The 22681-nt window shown below is 47.1% G+C and overlaps 1 protein-coding gene across 1 annotated transcript in view; it reads left to right on the top strand.

The window, feature by feature from the left end:
- MIPEP (mitochondrial intermediate peptidase) overlaps positions 1–22681 on the top strand; it is a 132951-nt gene that overhangs the window by 90974 nt on the left and 19296 nt on the right. Inside the window, exons 17-18 of the mRNA XM_030882686.2 lie at positions 17651–17772; positions 19563–19636. Coding sequence (XP_030738546.1) covers positions 17651–17772; positions 19563–19636 — 196 coding nt within the window. The remainder of the gene's footprint in view (positions 1–17650; positions 17773–19562; positions 19637–22681) is intronic.

Genomic DNA, 22681 nt, shown 5'->3' with positions numbered 1-22681 from the left:
GCCTCAGAACGCTTACACCTCATGAGCCTAATCTATAACCTACAGCTCCTTCTGTTCAGTTTAGAGGATGACCAGGCTTCATGATCACCCTGGAGACAGGACAGTAGAAGCAGGATCAGGAGAGACTGGCCCATCATCCGAGAGCCTGCTTTCTACTCACTAGAGTGTCGAGCATTAAATGCAGAGCGCTGCGGGGAGGGGCTCTTGATCTCTTCGTCACGTGCTTCCCTGTTGGGGGAAATCCACTATCTTAAGATCACCCATCTTAAGCTTTTTCATGTGTTGTTATATCCTTGGCATCTCTCTGTACTTACAGTAGCACTGATTTTCTTATCAGTGTCCTTGAACTGTTAACTCATTGACTTTCAAGCATTCTGACCAAACCCACAATACAAAATGCTTACGTTATATGTTTAGGTATGTAAAACTGAAACAAAAGTGCCACAGACTAAAAGTTACTCTAATTGTGTGCACTGTACTCTAGTATTTTCCCTTTTTTTAAATTTTTTAAAATGCTCATTACAACCTGCTGTATTGGTTTCACAAACCACTGTAGAAAATGGCCTCACAGTCTGAAGAACACCATGTTAACTGATCTTGTCCTGTTCTTTTGCTTACTCTACCCTTCTTTCCCAAATCAACCAGAAGACCTTTTCAGAGAGAGATGCTTTACAACTACGTCATTTAGAAATAAACCACGACTCCCATTTGATCCCAGCCCCGCCGTTTCTCCTCACGTGGTACTTCATTTGACAGACACTGTCTTTTAGGAAAGACACGTGTGTGTATAAGACAGTGTGAAAAATGACATGGTGCAGTCTGGGATGCTCTGCTGTAGAGCGGGGAGTGTTCAGGTCTGCCTCAGGGAGTACGAAATAACCTCTTTCCTGGGCTTGGTCACTTCTGATTCAGATTCTGCCCCAACTGAAGCTAGGGTAGGAGGAGGGGAAGAGGGACAAGTGACGTGTGACAGGAGGAGAGGCCTGAACTTTGTGAGCAGAGCAGGGACGTGAGCAGATATAAACAGAAGGGAAGAGTTATAGTTTCAATACAGAGGATGAGGTGGAGGGTACAGAGACTGAAGGCAGGGAGAAAAGAATCTATCCAAGTAACAGAAAACATATAAAAATGTAGTGAATTTACCATATACTTAGACACATCCATTTTTATTTGTAAAAATGATCTACTTGATCATCTTGGTAATATTTCATTCCCTCCTATCTCAGCAATGCAGTCTCAAAATCTTTTTACAAAATATATTTTTATCCAGCATTTCAGTTGTTTCATTCAGGAGGGTTGTTCGAAATACCACGTTCATCGTGCAGCAAAACTGACGTCCCTCCGTCAAGTTTCTCTTTCTTCCCTTCAGGTCTTCCTGTTATGCTTTTGTTTAATGTTATATTGGGAGATTGCCTTCATTTTTTTTTTCTTCCTCCTGTTTTTGGCTTGGTTGGTTTTAGTTTTGATTTTCATGATTATATTTTTATTGCCAGTAGCTGATGCTTCCTCTTTCTTTTTCATAGCATCTTGATCTTGTTTAATGAATGCAGCTTTTTTGGTTACAAAAATAAATGCACATAGACCCTGCCCTAAAGCTCTTACAATCCAGGCAAGAGATGATGAGTTTCTAAATCTGGGCATTGACAGTAGGCATGTATATAAGGGAAAAATTTAAGAAATGTATTGAGATAAAATTGTCAGGACTTGAGGACTGATCAGTATCTGGGGACAAGGAATCAAGGGTCAGTGCTGATTCTCAATCTCATAAAAGAGCATCTAGGAAAAACCCACAGCTAACATTCTACTCAGTGGTCAAAGACTGAGAGCTTTCCGCTAAGATAGGAGTAAGACAACATTGTCTGCCTTCTATTCAATATTGTATTATAGGTTTAAACCAGAGCAATTAGGCAAGAAAAAGAAATAAAAGACATTCAGACTGGAAAGGAGGAAGTAGAGTTTTCTCTATTGTGAGTAACATGATCTTGTACATAGAAAATCCAAAGGAATTTACAAAAATCTATTAGAGCTAAAAAACAGGTTCAGTAAGGTTGTAGGATATGATATCAATAACAAAAATCAGCTGTATTTCTGTACTCCAGCAATAAAACCCCCAAAATTAAGAAAACAGTTCAATTTACAATAGCATCAAAAATAAACTGATTTTTAGGAGTAAATTTAACAAAAAAGTTTAACACTTGTATACTGAAAACCATAAAATATCGTTGAAAGAAATTAAAGAAGACCCAAATAAATGAAAAGATGTCTTGCATTCATGGATTAGAAGACTTATCAATTAAGATGGTAACACTCTCCCAATTGACCTGCAGATTCAATACAATCACTATTGAAATCTCAGCTGCCTTTTTTTTTTTTTTGCTGTACGCAGGCCTCTCACTGTTGTGGCCTCTCCCGTTGCGGAGCACAGGCTTCGGACGTGCAGGCTCAGCGGCCATGGCTCACGGGCCCAGCCGCTCCGCGGCACGTGGGATCCTCCCGGACCGGGGCACGAACCCGTGTCCCCTAGCATCGGCAGGCGGACTCCCAACCACTGCGCCCCAGGGAAGCCCTCAGCTGCCTTTTTTGCAGAAACTGTCAGGCTGATTATAAGATTCATATGGAAATGCAGGGGACCCAGAGTAGCCAAAACGGTCCTGAAAAAGAAGAGAAAATTGGAGGAGTCACATTTCCTAATTTCAAAACTTGCTACAAAGCAGTAGTAATCAAGACTGGAATTTCAAGAGTAAAGTCACCAAAATGGTAATGTAGGAGATGCCAGTCTCAGTCCCCCACAGAGATCAACAGTTAGCTATCCCTGAGCAAAAACATCTCTGGGAGAGTCCTAGAGTCCACTTAAGAAATATCAGAAACAGTGAAATAAAAAGCTTAGAATAACCTCACAAGACGAGAAGGGAGCAGCTGCACGTTGCTGCATCCTGCCAGCCCCCTGCCAGCCCCACTCGACGTCCAGAGGGAGCTTGCCTGCCGGACAGTGTGCACCTCACTGGGAAAGGAGGCGGGGGGAGGTGACCAGCCTCCTCAGCCTTCCAGACGCGTGCCAAGGTCCACTTCAGTTTCACCCACCCCAGATCAGCAAAGGTGAGATGTACAGAGATGGCGAGGAACCAGGAGGAGAAGCAGGGGCCGCCAACAGCAGCTGTGTCGCAGGAGTGATGGCGGATCACAGACCTGCTCTGCAGACACACCCAGCACGTTCTGCCGCCAAAGAAACCAACGCGCAGCACAGTGAAGACCCCTGTAGGTTTCACCAGTGTTCTCCCACAGGTACACATGTGCCCTGACACCTGAGTCCCTCCACTTCCTCTCTGACCCCTCCTGGTGGAGCCTGGGAACTGCACCTCAGGCCTCTGCAGCTACGTGAGTGCAAGACGCCAGCCTAGACACCCTGGGGATGACCTCCACTGCCATGTATGCCTCAGGGCTCAGTAACTGACCCCAAAGAAATGGAGATCCAGGAACTGTCCAACACAGAACTCAAAATAATTGTTCTAATGGTACTCAGAGAACTAAAAGAGAGCACAGAATAACAATGATATAGAGGAAAACAATACAAGAGCAAAATGAAAAGTTCAACAAAGAAATAGGGAACGTAACTGGAGAATTCAATAGAGAGCTTCAACAGCAGACTTGACCAAGTGGGAGAAAGAATCAACAGAAGACAGATCAATTGAAATTATCCAGTCAGAGGACCAAAAAGTAAAAAGAGTAAAAAAAACTGAAGAAATCCTACAGACTTAATGGGACACCATCAAGAGAAGTAATGTAGTTATCACTGAAGTCCCTGAAGGAGAAGAGAGGGAGAGAAGGGGTAGAAAGCTTATTTAAAGAACTAATGGCTGAGAACGTCCCAATCCTGGGGAGTGATCTGGATATCCCAAGTTCATGAAGCTAACAGGCCACCCTGAAATTTCAATCCAAAACAATCTTCTCCAAGATACATAATAATAAAACTGTCTAAAATCAAAGACAAAAGAATTTTTAAAGCTACAAGAGAAAAAATTCTTTCATACACAGAAATCAACTCCATAAGGCTATGAGCAGTCTTCTCAGTAGAGACCTTATAGGCAAGGAGAGAATGGGATGAATATTCCAAGTGCTGAAAGAAACTGCCAACTAAGAATACTTTACCCAGCAAAGCTGTCCTTCAGAAATGATGGTGAGATGAAGACTTTCCCTAATAAACAAGAGCTGAAGGAATTCATCACCACTAACTCTGCCTTGCATCACTAAACCTGGAAGGAATTCTTCAAGCTGAACTGAAATAAGGCTAATTAGTAACATAAAAACATACAACATATTGGTAAAGACAAGCATATGATCAGGTGCAGAATACTCAATATTGTAACATGGTGTTAACTCGAGTGTAAAGGTTAGAAGACAGAAGTATTAAAAAATAGCTGTTGCGGGCTTCCCTGGTGGCGCAGTGGTTGAGAGTCCGCCTGCCGATGCAGGGGACACGGGTTCATGCCCTGGTCTGGGAAGATCCCACATGCCGTGGAGCAGCTAAGCCCGTGAGCCATGGCCGCTGAGCCTGCGCGTCCGGAGCCTGTGCTCCGCAACGGGAGAGGCCACAGCAGTGAGAGGCCTGCATACTGAGAAAACAAAAAACAAAAAACAAAAAAAACTGTTGCTATAGTAATTTGTTAATAGATACACTATATAAAAAGATGTGAATTCTGACATCAAAAACATATAAGAAAAGGAGTAAAAGAAGCGTAAATGTTTTTATGTGATCAAAGTTAAATTGTTCTCAGTGTAAAATAGACAGTTATATCTATAACATGTTTTATGTAGACCTTATGGTAACCATAAAGCCTAAACCTACAGTAGATTCAGAAAAGATAAAGAGAAGGAAATCAAAGTGTACCGTGTGGAAAATCATCAAGTTACAAAGGAAGTTAATCAGAAAAGGAGCAAGGAAACTACAAGTGAGCCAGAAAAACAATTAAAAGATGGCATGAAAAAGTCCTTACCAATCAGTAATTACTCTAAATGTAAATGGACTGAATGCTCCAATCAAAAGGCATAGAGTGTCTGAAGGATTAAAAAAATAAAACCCAACAATAAGCTGCCTACAAGAGACTCACTTCAGCTTTAAGGACACAGACTCAAAAGTGAAGGGATGGGAAAAGACGTTCGTTCAAATGGAAAACAAAAGAGAGTATGGGTAGCTATACTTACATCACACGGAAGAGACTCTGAGCCAAAAATGGTAACAAGAGACAAAGAAGGTTATTACATAATGATAAAGCAGTCAGTTCATCAAGAAAATGTAACAGTCATAAATATACATGCACCTAACATCAGAGCACCTAACCGTATTAAACAGATACTAACAGATCTGAAGGAAGAAACAGACAGCCTTATCATAGGGGACTTCAGTATCCCAGTCTCAGCAATGGACAGATCATTCAGACAAAATCAATGGGAAAACGCTGGACTTGAGCCATGTTTTATACAGACGGACCTGACAAACACAGAACATTCCACTGAACAGCAGCAAGGTACGCATTCTTCTCAAGTGCACGTGCAATGTTCTCCAGCATAGATGATGTGATAGGTCACAAAACAAGTCTTAGCAAATATAAGAAGACTGAAATCATACCAGCTATCTTTTCTGACCAAAATGCCATAAAGCTAGAAATCAGTAACAGGAGGAGAGCTGGAAATTACACAGATACGTGGAAATTAAACAACATACTCCTGAAAAACCAGCAGGTCAAAGAAATCAAAAGAAAAAATTTAAAATATCTTGAAACAAAAATGGAAGCAAAACATATCAAATTATGGAATGCTGCAAAAGTGGTTCTAAGTGGGAAGGTTATAGCCATAAACACCTACATTTAAGAAGAAATACCTCAAATAAACAACCTGACTATAAACCTCAAGGAACTAGAAGAAGAAGAACAAAAAAAGAAAACAAAATTAAACTCAGAGTTAGCAGAAGAAAGGAAATAACAAAGATGAGAGAGAAATAAAGAGAGACTAAAAAGACAGTAGAAAAGATCAATGAAACCAAGAGCTGGTTTTTTGAAAAGAAAAACAAAGTAGACAACTGTTAGCTACACGTAACCAAGAAAAAGCGAGAACTCAAATAATACTACAAGTGAAAGAGGAGACATTACAATTGATAATACAAAAATACAAAGGATTGTAAGAAGACTATGAACAATTAGACACAGATTGGACCACCCAGAAGAAATGGATAAATTCCTAGAAACATACAACCTATCAAAATCGAATCATGAAGAAATAGGACATCTGAACAGACCAGTTACTAGTTAGTAAGGTGATTGAATCAGGCGTCAAAATTCTCCCAACAAACAAAAGCTTAGGACCAGATGGCTTCATTGTGAATTCTGCCAAACATTTGAAGAAAAAAATACCAATCCTTCTCAAACTCTTACAAAAAAACAGAAAGGAAGGGAACACTTTGCAAATTAATTTTACAAGACCAGCATTACTCTGATGCCAAAGCCAGACAAGGACACAAGGAAGGAAAATTAGAGACCAGTGTTCCTGATGAACATAGATGCAAAAATCCTCAACAAAATATTAACAAACCAAATTCAACAGTACATTAAAAGGACCACACACCATGATCAAGGGGAATTTATTCCAGGGATGCAAGGATGGTTTAACGTCTGCAAATCAATCAGGTGTAATCACCATATCAACACAATGAAGGATAAAAAATTACATGATCATCTCAACAGGTGTGATGATTTGTGACCTTGGATAAGGCAGTGGTTTCTTAGATTTGACAGCTAAAGCACAAATCACCAAAAAAACCACAAAGATAATTTGGAATCATCAAAATTTAAAAATCTGTACTCAAAGGACAGCATCAGGAAAGGGATACAACAACTCAGAATGGAAGAATAGATATCTGATGGGTATTAATCTCCAAGAATACATAAAGAGCTCCTATAACTCAACGATCAAAAGACAACCCCAATTAAATATGGGCAAAGGATTTCAATAGACATTTCTCCAGAGAGGATACACAGATGGCCAATGAGCACAGGAAAAGATGCTCAACAACATTAGTCCTTAGGGAAGTGCAAAATCAAAACCACAATGAGGTTTACCACTGTTTGCCCGCTGGGATGGACATAATAACAAGAGACAATAACAAGTGTTGGCAAGGATGTAGAGAAACTGGACCTTAATACACCTCTGGTGGGGATGCAAAGTGGTGCAGAAGGTTTGGAAAACAGTTTGGCCAGTGCTCAAAGTTAACACAGTTTCTGTATGACCCAGCAGCTCCACTCCTAGGTATATACTCAGTAGAAATGAAAACATATGTCTGCCCCCAAATTTGTACACTAATGTTAACAGCAGCTTTATTCATAATAGCCAAAAAGTGGAAGCAAACCACATGTACTTTAGTTGACGTTTGGATGAATGGATGTGCAGATATCGCATATCCACGCAGTGGAATATTATTCTGCCATTAAAGGGAATGAAGTCCTGGCACATCCTACACCGTGGATGACGCCTGAAAACGGTGCGCTAAGTGAAAGAGGCCAAACACGCAGTGCCAGCTACTGTGCGGCTCCATTTATATGAAATATTCAGAACAGGCAAATCCACAGAGACAGAGAGTAGAAGGTGGTTGCCAGCGGCTAGGGGAAGGAGTGCCGAGTGAGTGCTGGCGGGTCAGGGGTTTCTTTGGGGGATGATGAAAATTTGATAGCACAGCTTTGTGAGTATACTAAAAATCACTTTAAAATGTAAATTTTATGGTGTGTGAGTTTTATCTGAATTTTTAAACAGAGCGAATGCCGGCAGCCGCCGGGGAGCAGGGCAGGGCTGTGATGGGGGACACGTAGTGGGCTGTGCTCCTTCCCGCGAGGAGGACGTTGAACTGCGAGGCCAGCCGGAGGTCAGCTAGCGCAGAAGGTGTGCTGGCTGTTGTGACGTGAAGTGAGACTTAGTACCCTAGAGATTTAGAAGGAAGTAAAAGGCCACCAGTCCATTTCAGCCTTAAACAAGCCACTGCTCACAGCTGAGCCTTTGGAAGATCACACCTTGAACTTTCAAACTCAGGAGATGTGAGAAGAAGAAAGCCTGCCCGTAGCACCTATTATTATAGCACTGTGAAGTAATGCTAGTTGATAGTATTTTTATAGGAAAGTTGTAATAATACTTAGGTGTTGATTCTTTTTATCCAACACTTGTTTTGAGTTGCAGTAGTATGCACTGTTGGGCATTACCCAGGTTTTCCATATGCTTCAACCACAAATATAGCAGGGTTTTTTGGGGGGTTTTTTTTTGGTAAGAAATTGCTAAAAGCTGTTACGTCAGGAATTTTGGACGTTCTTCAGACGAAATAATCGGGGAGGACTGATGACACGTTGATTGAAAGCAGGCAGCCCTGGTAATTTCAGTGGATCAGTCACGAACTTTATTTCTGTCAGTTACTCTGTACAAAATGCAGGTAGTGACACGACCTGCAGATGACATAGCATCGTGAGCCCCGGGCTGCACTTCTGTGCTGCCGCTCAAGGAACTTCTGGCAGGGGCCCAGGGCCTGCCTTACACGCGGGGCAGAGACTGCATGCTCCAAGGGGAGCGTGTTCTTACCTCTCTCTAATTCAGTCTCATCTCACCAGGAGCATCACCCTTAGTGAGGCATATGTCTTCACTGCACACGTCTATCTTTTGTATTATAACACATCGTAGGCAACACAAATTAAAGTTAATAGCAGATTCTTTTTTTTTTCTTGCGGTACGCGGGCCTCTCACTGTTGTGGCCTCTCCCGTTGCGGAGCACAGGCTCCGGACGCGCAGGCTCAGCGGCCGTGGCTCACGGGCCCAGCCGCTCCGCGGCACGCGGGATCCTCCCGGACCGGGGCACGAACCTGTGTCCCCTGCATCGGCAGGTGGACTCTTAACCACTGTGCCACCAGGGAAGCCCCAGCTGTACTTTAATATGATGCAGAGGGATCTTTCACCGTGCGAGTTAGGAAATGAGTTTGCAAAGTAGCAGTTATTCCAACCAAGGTAGTTGGGTACATATCTTTTGTCACTTCAGAAATTGTGCCTGTGTGTGTATAGTCAGTACACTATTTTTTTTTACCTATCTGTTGATATCTTAATAATTTCAGGGATTACTGAAACTAATTACAGAAAGAGAATTGGGACTGACAGATGTCAGTTATGTCCAGATTACAGCAGTTTGGTTCTAATTGTCCTACCTTTCTACCTGCTTTCTGTGACTGTCTCTTGAGAACACCGTGCTGGTCACAGTGTTGTCCCCGACTGCAGAGGATCAGGTCTGTGGCTGATGAGTGGAGGCCCCCCCCAGGCCGGCACAGTGCGGGCCTCTTCCCTACTTGCCCTCGTGTAATCCGCACGGCAGCCCTGCCAGGCGGGCGTGGTCAAGGTGAGGGTCCGGGAGTCTCACAGTGATGAGTGCCAGGCTGGTGGCCCTTGTTAGTGTCCGCCTCCCCGGCCGCAGTGTGGCCGTGAGGGCGGCGTCTGTGAAGGCTCCCCCGGGCATGGAGAGGATGACTTCGGAGCCATCGCACCAAAGCTCCCCACCCCCGGTGGGTAAGGTGCCAGCCGCCGCTGCCGGTATGGAGCTCAGGGAAGGAGGAACGGCCCCTCCAGTTTTCTCTCTGGAGACTCTGAGGGCACGATAAAACTCCTTTGGAACTGGGAGAGTATTTTGAAAATATGAAGCAAGTGTGTTTTCATCGCCCCATCCGTAGATCACCTTCCCCAGCCCGTCCACAAGGATGATCCGGGTGCTGACCAGAGAATAGAGGGGAGAGGGGTACCGTGCTGGGGGCGGCGGCCCTGAGCCCAGGACTCTGGTCTGACTCCGGGGACACACTGCGCCAGGGCCCCAACCAGCAAGAGAGGAGGGAGCTGGCAGCATAGCCTTCCCGCCGCCGTGAGGATGTGGCGGGCTGGGGGGAGACCTCGCGTGTCCCCCACTGTCGGCAGTGCCCCTTCATCACCGCTGGAGGAGGCCTCGAGCTGCAGTGTCATTGGAATGGAAACAGAGGGAAGTAGGGAGGGAGCCGCACAGGTTCCTGACTGCCGGCATGCAGAGTGAGGCGGGGAAGCCGGGGCTCCAAGGGAAGCTCCCGGGTCCCGGGCCTGTTTGCTGCAGGAAGGTGCTGAGCCCCAGTTGACATCAGATGGTTGCAGGTGTCCTCCCCTCTTTGTACCTCAGCATGATCTCACAGGAGAGGGGGCTTCCGGCCTGTAGGTTGGAGACGATAGCTACTCATCTCTGAGGGTCCCTGGGAGGGGGGAAGGCGGAGCTTCAGGAGCCTCTGCTCCCACCGGTTCGATACCGGCCCCGTCCCCGGGGTGCGGTGGCCAGGGCTGCACCCCTGCTCTTGGCTCGTCTCCCTGCCGAGGAGTTCCTGTTCTGTGTTCCCTTCTTCATGCACGAGCAGAAAGTCGCATAGTCTACGAACGACACACCCGTGGAGGCCCTGCTGCCTTTGTTGAACTGCGCAGTCATGAAGACAGTAGCAGAGTCCCTCTTCTTGGTTTTTCTTGTTTTTTTTATGTATGTATTATTGAGCCATTCTGACAGGTGTCAGGTGACATCTCATTGTGGTTTTGATTTGCATTTCCGTAATGATTAGTGATGTTGAGAATCTTCTCGTGTATTTGTTGGCCATTTGTCTCCCTTGGAAGAGAACGTCTTCAGACCCTCTGGCCCTGTATTAAGCAGGTTGTTTGCTTTGTGTTGAGTTGTATGGATTCTTTACGTATTTTAGACATTATATAATGACATCATATATCATTTGTTACATGATTTGCAAATATTTTCTCCCGTTCCACAGGTTGCCTTTTCATTTTGTTGATGGTTTCCTTTGCTTTACAGAAGCCTTTGAGTTTGATGTTGCTCAGCTTAATTTTGCTTTTGTTGCCTTTGCTTTTGGTGTCAAATTGAAAAAGTCACTGCCAAGGCTAATTCAAGGAGTGTTTTCCTATGTTTTCCTCTTGGAGTTTTATGGATGATCCATTTTTCTAGGTTGTCCTTTTTGTTGGTGTCTAATTGTTCATGGTAGTCACCTATGATCCTTTGTATTTCTGTGGCATCAGTTGTAGTGTCTCCTCTTTCATTTCTAATTTTATTTGACTCCTTTGTGCATTGTTTTCTTAGTGAATTTAACTAAAAGTTTGTCTATTTTGTTTAACTTTTCAAAAAACCAGCTCTTAGTTTCACTGATCTTTTCTATCGTCTTTTTAGTCTCTATTTATTTCTGCTCTGATTGTTACTTCCTTCCTTCTGCTGACTTTGGGCTTAATTTGTTCTTCTTTTTCTAGTTCCTTGAAAAGACTAAAGCTAAACGCAGCATACTGTTGGGTCTTGTTCTTAGTTTATTCAGCCCGTCTGTGTCTTTTGATTGGCGAATTCAATCCGTTTACATTTAGAGTAATTATTGATAGGTACGGACTTACTGTTGCCGTTTTGTGAGTGTGTTTTGGTTGTTTTAGTGCCAACACCAGAGCTTCCGGATTGTGTCTTGTCCTTGTGGAGGCTCGCCTTGCTCCCCTGGGCTGCCCTCCTGACCCCAGAGGCTCTCTTTTTCTGTGGAAGTCCTTATTACTTGACCACGGGTTCCTTTAAAATGAAGAATCTGCCATTTTTTCCTTGAGATGTTACAGGCAAGGGGAAAAGCAATATTAAGGAGCTTTGATTAGGAGGAAAAAACCCAGCATGTCTAGTTGCCAGTTCTGTTTATTGCTTTTCACCTAATTATCTCCTTTAATTAGATTAACGTTACCTTCCCACGTTCCATCTAATAAACGCCTTTCCATGTGGATTGGTTACATCTTTGTTCTGCTCGTGGATTTGCTTTTGATAGACACACACAGCTATTTCCGGGGGGGGTTAAATTTTGTTCTGCAGAGCTTTTATTTTTTTCAATATTTATATATAAATAGAATTGGTGGTTAATGTTTTGTGTTACTATTAATTGCCTAAAGAGATTTGGTCAGGTAGTTAGAAGTCATTTTTTCTCATAAGACTGGGTCTAGTCTCCTTAAAATGAGCCATAAGTCTACCATTAGCAGAGACAATGGTTTCTAGTTGTCATTGAGATCTTATGAAGTTCTCATATTGGCACTCTGGAAATTACTCAGACTTCGATGGTAACATGAAGGAGGGATTTGTGGCTGCTGCCTATTATATGCTGGAGAGCAGTGTTAACACTGTAACTATTGTTATACTTAGGACTGGCATCGTTATGCTTCAGCCACATTCTTGCCGATGTCAGCACTGAGCCGCCCGCACGTCCCTGAGTCCTCCCCCTGGTCCAGCAGTGTCAGCATTTTAACTTAGTATAATACTCGCTCGTATATCAACTTGTACAGGGGCTTTCCTTTTTAGCTGTAAAAATAGCTATGTGGTGTGTTCTGATATGTGTTGAAGCTGACGTGATAGAAATTAATTTACAAGTTGTAGGTGTCAAATATAAACACAGGAATACGGCATGGGGATCTGCTGGGGGGATCAGGAATTTGAAATCAAGACAGTTGCAACTTTCACATTTGTAGGGAGCAGTAGGTCCCATATTAGATACTTGGGGTGTGCAGTGCAGAGCAGCAGTGAGGCAGGGGCTCTGAATTAGAAAGACAGCCGGGGGGGCTTCCCTGGTGGCACAGTGGTTGAGAGTTCGCCTGCCGATGCAGGGGACGCGGGTTCATGCCCCGGTCTGGGAAGATCCCACATGCCGCGGAGCGGCTGGGCCGTGAGCCATGGACTCTGAGCCTGCACGTCCGGAGTCTGTGCTCCGTAACGGGAGAGGCCACAGCAGTGAGAGGCCCGTGTACCGCTAAAAAAAAAAAAAAAAAAAAAGAAAGCCGGGTCTGAATCCTGTGTGATCGTCTGTTGGTGTACAGGCTAAGTTGCTGTGACAGAGACCCCCAAATACAGTGATGTAAGTAGGATGAAGCTCCTCTCCTCCTGCCCAGCAAGGCAGCGCTGAGCAGGTAGGGCCGCTGGGCTGGCGGCTCCTCCGCATGTGGCTTCTCTGAGTCCCAGGTGTGGGTCTGGTTCTCACTTCTTTAAGGCGTAGCAGGAAGTGGAAGGAGGTCGAGGGTGTGAGCAGCTTTCTTTTGAAGCACCTGGCAAGTACGTTATCTCCATTCACATCGGGTTGCAGGAAGTAGGGGCACAGCCACCCTGAGCCCAGAGGAGGCCTGGAGAACAGTGGCCACAGGCCTTGCTCCAGCTGAGCAGCAGAGGGGCAGTTCTGTTTCTGAACGGACGAGGGGTACTGGGCAGTCTCTGCTGGCAGCCTTGACCAAATTACACTTTTGAGTCTGTTGTAAAGTGTAAGCTGTTAAAATATTTACTGAAAATTATGAAGCATTTGTAGGAATACCTTCCTCAAAAGATATCCATGAAGACACGGTTATACATTTAATAAATACAGGTGCCCTTCCATATCTTCCATTTACTTTTCTCGTTAGTATTTTTGGACACAGCTCTTGTGTTGAAATAGATAACGGTGTTAGTTTCTATCGCCGTGGGACAAATTGCCGTGCGCCTGGTGGCTACAGCAGCACACAGCTCACGGCCCCCGCGGGTCAGGAGGCCGCGGCCCGTGCTTGGGCCCCCACAAGGCTGCAGTCGGGGAGTTGGCCGGGCCCATGGCTCACCTGGGTTCTCGGCAGAATTCTTTTTTTTTTTAAATTGTTTATTTGAATTATTTATCTTTGGCTGTGTTGGGTCTTCGTTGCTGCGTGCGGGCTTCCTCTAGTTGCGGCAAGCGGGGCTACTGTTTGCTGCACTGCACAGGCTCTAGGCACGCGGGCTTCAGTAGTTGTGGCACGCGGGCTCTAGAGCACAGGCTCAGTAGTGGTGGCACACGGGCTTACTTGCTCTGCGGCATGTGGGATCCTCCCGGACCAGGGCTCGAACCCGTGTCCCCTGCATCGGCAGGTGGATTCTTAACCACTGCGCCACCAGGGAAGTCGCTCGGCAGAATTCTTATCTGTGCACTTGTAGGATGGAGGTACCCAGCTTCTTGCTGCCTGTCAGCTGTTGGACACCCCTGGGCCCCAGAGGCCACCCCCAGATCCCACAGGGTCCCTGCTGGTGGGCTTTCCCACCAGGGCCGCTGACCTCGGGCAACAGGAGGGTTTCTGCAGCCTGGCAGACATCTCAAGTAAGTAACTCGCTGTGGCTGTGACATCCCGCCTCAGAAGCAAGGCTCTGGTCCTGCCCACACTCACGGTGAGGAGATGTCACACCGGCATCCACGGAGGCCGCCTGAGAATGTGCCCACCACAACGGCTGTGTTTCATCTAAAATAAATTCTCAGTTTTATTCCAAACTGAGAATCCCTCTTTGTTTGGCATTGTTGTTTCATGGGTTTTGGTAAAATGTCAGTGGGGACTTTTTATTAAATTAGGAGTACTAGCCTGTGTTACTTCATGGAAAACATTAAGAAAGAGAGAACACGAACCTGAGAAGGCCGGGGCGGGGGGGGGGTCTCCCACTCACTGCTGTGGTTAAGTGCCCAGGGTTGGGTGTCATAGGACATAATCCACAAGCCAGCAGCACTGTACTCAGGGAATGTGAAAAGCCCGGCGGTCCGCGCACAGAGCCTGGCCTAGCTCAGGAGGCTGCTGTCCTTTAGTCCTGTTACAGCAGCTGCACCGTGAAGCCTGTGTGGTACTGCTGGCCCGTGGCTTGTTCAGAGTCTGTGAAGCTTGACGGAGACTGAATCACACATGAGGAAACACCACACAGATGCCGTACACTTGGTGCCAAAACTAGCCTCAGAAGTCTTAACTGTCATATAATGTAGTCAAAGAATTCTTTAAAAAATAATAATAATAACAACAGCCTGAGATCCAGAATGCGTTTGTAGCGCTGTGATGTCCTCGTGCTCGTGGTCTGGATGTTACTCCTCATCTCAGTCCAAAGTCCAGTCTGTCGGGAACACGGAGCATCCCTGGGACAGAATCCTGTAGTGTCCATCCGTCTGTCCACCTGTCCGCCCACCCATCCAGCACAGCTGCTGAGTTCCTGCTGTGCTCCAGGCCCCGTGCTGAATCTGGACACAGGCCCAGCCTCTGGACCTTGCTCTTAAGGAAATTTCAGTTCTGTGTGACCCAAACCAAGAAAGCAGTGATGTCGTTTCTGTTCTCATGTGGTGGTTTAATATTCTAGTAATAAGATTGTTTTAAAATTTTAGTTAAATGCACTTATACATGTGTAACTGGAAGTGGAGAAATGATGTGCTGCTTGAGAGGATAATAGCAGCGATTAGCTCGGTCACTCAACTTCTAACATGTAGTTATTGGGTGCTGGCTCTGCACGAGTCCCTCATCTAGGTCTGAAACTGAAACCAGGTGTAAGTAACTGGCTACTTTGCTCCTTTCCATTCCTGGGCCCGTCTCTCATTTGGACAGACGAATGTCATGGGTAAGAAGGGGGCTGTAGCAGGTAGGGATCCCCGGAGGGCCTCCTGCCCAGGGCTCCAGCTGGCGGCTGTGCTCACGGGGCCCCCGCCGCGCTGCCACTCCCGCTCCAAGGTTTTGTCTGAAGTGCGGATCGCTGAGGTTGTCTAACTCAGGACAGACGGATGGAGGGCTCGTGTGAGGATGGGACGGTTCCCACCTCCAGTCAGAACAAAAGAGAAAGCGCAAAGGCTTCTGAGTCCTTTGTTCTGAAGACCAGATCCTCACCTTGCGCTTCAGAGGATGGGTGAAAACTTCGGTTCATCTGGCAAAGGTCCCTTTCGGAAGAAAGAAACTCGGAGATAAAAGGAAGAGGACAGCATAATTCCAGGGCTTAAAATGAGATGCTGTCTTTTATTTTTCCAGGTGAATGAGTGAAGTGGTAACAAGGACTTAACATTAGGCTGAATTATCAGTCCAGCTGTTTGTGGTCAGACAGCAATGGGATTGTAGGTCTTAGCGTGCCGTAAGCTTACGCTGGTGAAAGGTGTCCGGTGGTATAACTTACTTAGCGTGTCTTGAGGTGTGGAAACCTGTAATTTAAGAACAAGACAGCAAGGTGTGCGCCATGCCTGAGTAGCCCTGTCCAGGTGGGAGGCTGGTGGGAGGCAGACGCCGTGGACTCTCTGTGTCCAGGTATCCAGGTGTGGATCCTGCCAGGCGAGCTGCCGGGCTTCGGCACCTGTGCCTGGGGGTCTGGTTACTGTGACAGCCTTGCGAGTGTACCGTCCAGCACCAGTGGTGGCCGTGTGGAGTCGGGGACCACCGCCCTGGGTTGTGGTGCCCCACCCCTGGGGTCTCGCCTTCACAGAGGGCCGGGCGAGGTGTCCCACACAGACGGAGGGACACAGCCCGCGAGCCCCCCCTTGCTTCCAGTCGCTTCCCGGTTGGAAGGGGAGGGTGGATCCCGAGGGTTCCCGTTCCCTCCGCCAGACCTCCTCCTGTTCCAGCTCTAGCTTGAGAGCTGGCCGGCCTGCCCTACACCCAGCCCAGGCCGAGCGCCCGTCGTGAGGTGCTGGACGCCACTCAGAGCGCCGGGCCCCTGTGTGCCACGTGGGGTACTCCGAGGTGTCCTCGGATCCGCCGCCCCACCGTCAGCAGGGAACTGTCTGTTCGCTTGTAGTTTGTGGCTTGATCAGTTAGGTGGAAATTGTTTATCTAGTTAAACATTTGTGGTGATGAGTAAACTTTATACTTTATTTTCCAGGGGGTGAAAAGATTTATTAGATAATAATTTACCTTAGTTTAAAAACTTAGGCTTCAGTTTTTTTCCTAACAATTTTACCGTCAGCTAAAGCACACGTGAAAAGACAGCAGCGTACTGCTGCATGTCAGATTTGTTTCAGTAAAACTTTTTAAGTCACAACCGTGTCATTTGAGGATGGCTTCTGTAATTCTGGCTTTTGTAGCAGTGGTGTCGTGACTGTGCTGTGGGCAGCTTATGCCTTTGCACTTGGATAACCCTCTTCCTACTAACCACCCAGAACCTACTTGTTTTCAGCTTGTAGGTCCAGAAAAAGAACAGTATTTGCAGGAAAAGAGTTTTCCAGTGGAAGGGTATTCTTCCCTGGGAACTCCCGTGGCCTTTTTTTACAGTAACAACGTCACTGTCCTCAAAAAGAACGGCACCCGGTGCCAGGCCAGAGCGCCCTCTCCCGACCCAGTGGCCAGGCTTCCCAGCAGGCCGGAATCATGGGACACGTGTGCTGCCCTGTTGCTGACGCTACGCTGCGTGTCTGGGCATCCTCCCTCTGTTTCTGCCAGACACGAGTCCGGGGCAGTGAACCTGTACAGAACAGTCCGGTGTCAGGGCTGGTTCTGCTGAGGCCGCCTTACTGCCCCGTCCTGGCGTGGTCTCCCCCGTCGCACGAGGACCTACATATCCAGCCCTGGCGGCCTGGGGCCGCCCCCGCAGCCTCGTTTTACCTCCGTCACCTCTAGAGGCCCGTCTCCACAAACAGCCTCACTCCGAGGTCCTGGGGGTTGGGGCTCGGCATGCGGGTTTTGAGGGGACTCACCAGTCCTCACAGTGTGCGCCACGTGGAAAGTGACCACGGTGAGGCCGGCCCCCTGGGGTGCCATGTCATGGCACGTCTGCAGCTTCCTGTGTGCCTCCCTGCGCTGGGCCCACACGGCGTCTGGACGCAGCCTCACCGCCTCCTGTGTCCTTTCTGTCCGGCAGGCCTGGCAGCTGCGCTTCAGCCACCTCGTGGGCTACGGTGCCAAATACTACTCCTACCTGGTGTCCAGGGCAGTGGCGTCCATGGTCTGGAGGGAGTGCTTTCTCCGGGATCCGTTCAACAGGTAAAGAGACGGGGGTTTCATGGCCTGCTGCGTCCCCGCAGGACCCTGGGGCTGCTGCGTGCCGGGGCCCTCCCCAGCAGGAGCCCGGGGAAGCCAGCTTCTGGTTCCACGGGTCCTTAGAAGGAGCTTCCTTGGAAAGCAAAGCACTACTGAGACCTGGTCTCACAGTCGTTCAGGGCGGTCTGCCTGCACCACACAGGTCGCACGGTCAGGAGGCCTCACTGCGCAGGTTGAGGCCCACGGCCCCTTAGATGCCGGGAGCACCCTCGCGTTTCCCACGCAGGTTATCGCGTCAGTCCCAGCAGCCCTGGCGGAGCCGGAGTTTCATAAGAGGAACCGAGGCTCAGAGGGGGTGATGCGTTCAGGGCTTCACAGCGGACCAGCTGGACTCAGATGGGAACCAGGTCTGCTGATTCCCAGGCCCTCGCCCCCCGCCCGACCCTGTAGCTCTTCATGTCGTTGGCCAAGGCTCGGGTTTTCTCGGCAGTTCATCATCGCCTTCAGTTCCAGGATCTTTTGAACTCGAGTCTGATGTAATAGAATTTTTAAACGTTTTACAGCTTGGTACCCACATGCTATTGTGACTTCAGCCCTCTGCACACTGTAGACATTTGGTCTACTTTTTAAAATTTTATTATCTTCAAAGGCTCTGAAGCCAAAATTGAGTACCATAAATCAATTCTGGGCATTATAATTCTTCACTGAAGATTTCTATAAAATCGGCAAAATACTATCTTGTTTAAAGGAATCACACTTTACTAGAAAACCACATGCTTTTAAATACAGGTATTCCCCAGTATTTATATCTGTTTATGTATGCATTCTCGCCTAGACATGCAGTTGCTATACTTTTACGGGCATGTAAAAAAGTAAGCTAGTAAAAATACTCAGTGGACTAGAAAATTTCTAACCTCTACCAAAAGATCCTTTTTGATCCCAGTTCTGAGAAGTCTCCCGGTTGGAAGCAGCAAAGCCGAGGCCAGGCGGGGCCTCTCAGCTGCCCTGTCCACGCCCCCTGCCTCGGGGCCTCGGGGCCTCAGTGCTCCCTTCAGGGCGGAGCCAAGACAAGCGTTCGATGTCATCCTGCTGCTGAGAGTGAAGTGCTGGCAGCATTTCCGATTAGAGACCATATTCGCAAAATTGCCCATGGAAAGATCCTCCAGAAATAGTGGAGTGAAAACGTACTTTATTTAACTGCAGTTATTTGCATTAAAGGAATTGCATTTTCTATTTAAAAAGAGAGTAACCATTAATTTAGAGGATTTCTGTCTGCCCCCCTTCGAGTGTCAGGGACACTGTTCCTTATTGAATCCAGCTGGTGAAGAGCAGCACGGACCGCAAGTGTTCTCTGTTATCCTTAGCCAGGGCTTCCTGCTGTAATGAACCCTCTCCTGACAGCTTTTCTGACTTTACTCTTAGGTCACAGTGTTATTTTCTCTCTGTTGGGTGCCATTTCAAATTCTTTTTTGAGAGGAGAGCATAAATGATTTCAAATCTCACTTTAGAATAATCCTATAGATGATGGAGAATGGGGTACGATTTTCTACTGGTTCTGTACCACATAAACTAAACAACCCTTTCTAGAAAGAGCAGGCTTGCTCTTACAGTAACTATATCACCACTGGTCTGTCTTCGTAGAGTACGTTAAAAATCGGAATGAGATTTGTAGAAGCCAGAAGATAATGCATGGCAGCTTTTCTGAATCTGACATCAGTGTGGCTTCACTTGGGGGACTCAGGCGGGTGTGGGTGGGTGCGTGCAGGCTCCAGTGACAGTCCTCTTCTCCCCAGGGCGGCGGGGGAGCGCTACCGCCGGGAGATGCTGGCGCACGGCGGGGGCAAGGAGCCCCTGCTCATGGTGCAAGGTAAGCCCACTGAGATGCGCTTTTTTTTTTTTTTTTTAAGGTTTATGTGTTAACATTAGCACTTTGGGTTTTGTTTCGTGTCATCTGTAATGAAAGATGTTTCCAATTTTGTCTATTTGTTTTTTCTTTTAAAGACATGATGCTTCAGCTGTGCACTTCGTTCTGAGCATCTGTTTCATGGTGTCCCAAATAAGTTAGTGTGATTTATTTAGATTGAGAAAAAATTTCAGGCTTTAACTCTCAAAATGTTACTAACACTCTAATAGGAAACTGTTAAGTTATTGTGAATCCTCAGAAAATTTGCTTTCAGATTTTAATACTCATTTCTTATTCCCTTATGAAAGCCTAGCAATACATCTGTTAGAAATTCCAAGGCATCAGGGTGGATTTTTTACTCAAAAAATTAGAACCTAATTCAGTCTTAGACATCTCAGATGCTTGTTTTCCTACGTGTTTTTAAGTCTCTCCACTGAGAATTTAATTGTGAATGGAAGTGACCGTCATGATGTTCCTTGGAATGTTCTCACAAGTATTTCAAGGAAACGTGGGTGATCTTGGGTGCTCTCGGGATGCCGGCATTTCCGTGCAGCCGGTCCCTCTGACTACCTGATGAAAGTGCATTTAGGGGATGACTCCCAGCCTTAGGGGGATGCTGTCTTCCTAGTGGAAACGGAGCAATCCTGCTCGTGATGGGTTGAGGGGACGTCCCTTGCGCACATCTGTTGCACCTGCTGTCCCCTCGGGCAGGGCTGTAGCTGCTCATTCATCCAGCCCAGTGGCCGAGAGCTGCTCACGTGCCAGGCACTGGAGGTGACAAAATCCCGCTGGGGACCTCGATTCCGTCAGCTTTTCTGGGAGGATGTGTTCGTCCAGGCTCGGTCTGCCCCCTGCCGCGGCCGGTGCGTAGAGCGGGTCTGCCGGCAGCTTCCTGCGGCCCAGCCCTGCTGTGCTTTGGGGGTGATGCCCGGTCTCCCATCTGTGGTTGCGCCTCGGGTCACCCTCTCGACGAGGAGGCTTGTGACGCCCCCCCCTTTTCTGGCTGATCCTGCCGGCCCTTGTTGAATTCTGCTACGTCCAGTCACTGTTTTAAATGGGTTTCGTGTCCTGATTAATGAAATCTTCCAGCAGCCCTCTCAGGTGGGGTGTTCAGTACCTTCTTACCGATGGTGGAACAGCTCAGGCCCCGGCCCTGTGGTGCAGCAGAGACGGAGGAGCCCCACCAGGATTGGAGCCTGGGACTCCCGACCACAGGGCCGGAGCTCTGAGCAGCTCCCTGGGTAGGACTGCCGGCCGCGGGCCCCTTGTGGACTCGGTAACAGTGAAATTACTTGGCTCGTGATGGTCTGCATGGCGCCCTTTGGGCTGGTAGTTTGTGGTGCTGCGTGGACAGCCCGCTGTGAGTGGGGGCAGAAGAGGCTCCAGGGCTGGTTCTCACGCGGATGTTCTGGTGGGAAAGCTCTCTCAGCAGCGGTGCTTAGTTTATCCTTCCTGACACCAGGGTCTAAACGCCGTCTGCACATAAATATTAGCTTACATATGGCTCCAGCAAAAGAAAAATATTAAATCCTTTTCAGTGTTTGTCTTTTGGTTGGTGTATTTTCCTACTCTGCTTCCAAGATGGTTGTATCATCTCTCTGGAAATTCTGTTCTTCATATGAAACATTTTTGTGTGAAGAAAAAATATTTTTCCACGAGAGAAAAACAAGCCTGTGGTTCAAACTAGAAATGAGAATGTATTCAGACCACAGCTAACACCAGCAATAGAACTGCTCGGCTTCTAAGGGTTACCCTTTTCCTCAGTGTTCCGCCGGACCTCCTTAATTCACGTGATCGGTTACACGGCGGATGAATGGGGCCACGCGCAAGAGGGTGTTACGCCAGTTGTCACTCCGTAGGGTTGGGTTTGTAAGACAAGATCAGCAGTGGCGTCCCCTCTTCCTGTGTGCGAACGGCCAGCCTGCACCCCCAAAGCAGGAGCGTCCTGCATGATGGCTCATAGCATCGGGGTGGCCCTAGGAGGAGTGACTGTGAAATTACTCAGCGTCGTGATAGGTGCTTCATCTGTTTTATTTACTTACTAGGTAAATGTAAAGAATTATGTTAAGTAGCAGAAGGTAAAGAAACAGAATCCGTACCTTCCAGTTATGTACCTCTGTGACCAAGTGCCGCCTGTCTTAACCTCCTTACTTGAGACACAACATTTCAGGCGAACGCCGAGCCCTTCCTTAGTCAGGATACCGTGAGTTGTGCTGGTGCTCTCTGTATGACCTACTCAAGTCAAACACGGCCGTGCTTTGATCTTTGAACGATAAACGCCTCACAGGTGAACCTTGAGCTCGCTGGCCTGTTTCAGAGTCGCCTCAGGTCTGAAGGGAGCGCCGCCCGGGAGCCTCGGGGAAGATCCACCTGCGGCGACACAGACTTCTCTTCAAGGGCCCATAGTTCTTTCCTCTCAAAACTCTAAACGCCATGGAAGAAAACAAAAAGTGGTTAAGAAAGTATTTCCTTCCTGGGGGCGCGGGGAGGAGGGGAGCGGTCACGTCGCACAGTAAAACAGAATTGGATTTGCAGTTGCCAGCTCTGGTACTTAGCAAATTCCTCGACCAAGTCGATTTCCCTAAGGGACGCAAAACGTGATTTGACTTCAAAACACTTTTCTAATCTGCAGGTTGAAATTGTGTCCTTATCTAGTTTTAAACACATCCATGGCACATATAAGGATGTTAGAATATTCAGTTACTTTAATCCTCCACTAAAACACAGGGTGGCAACACACCTGACTGAATTCAACTCTTCTAACTGCCAAGGATTCTGGGGTGAGTTGAACTCTGTGTACGTTCCATACAGTGTTTTCTCGTTTAAGTATCACATTTCTTAGTAATAAGAGAACTTAGTTTTTGCTTAAAATAAACCAGGATGATATGACATTTCCATTCATTTTGCCATATACTAGAAAAGTTTTTAGGTGTGCTGTGGTGAACATGACCCAGAGTTCAGTGTCTGCAGACCACTTCAGAAAATGAATGTCTCTAGAAAGATAAACAG

Source organism: Globicephala melas, chromosome 18 (genome assembly GCF_963455315.2).
Source record: "Globicephala melas chromosome 18, mGloMel1.2, whole genome shotgun sequence".
NCBI lineage: Eukaryota > Metazoa > Chordata > Mammalia > Artiodactyla > Delphinidae > Globicephala > Globicephala melas.
This window is presented reverse-complemented; position numbering and strand designations above follow the sequence as displayed.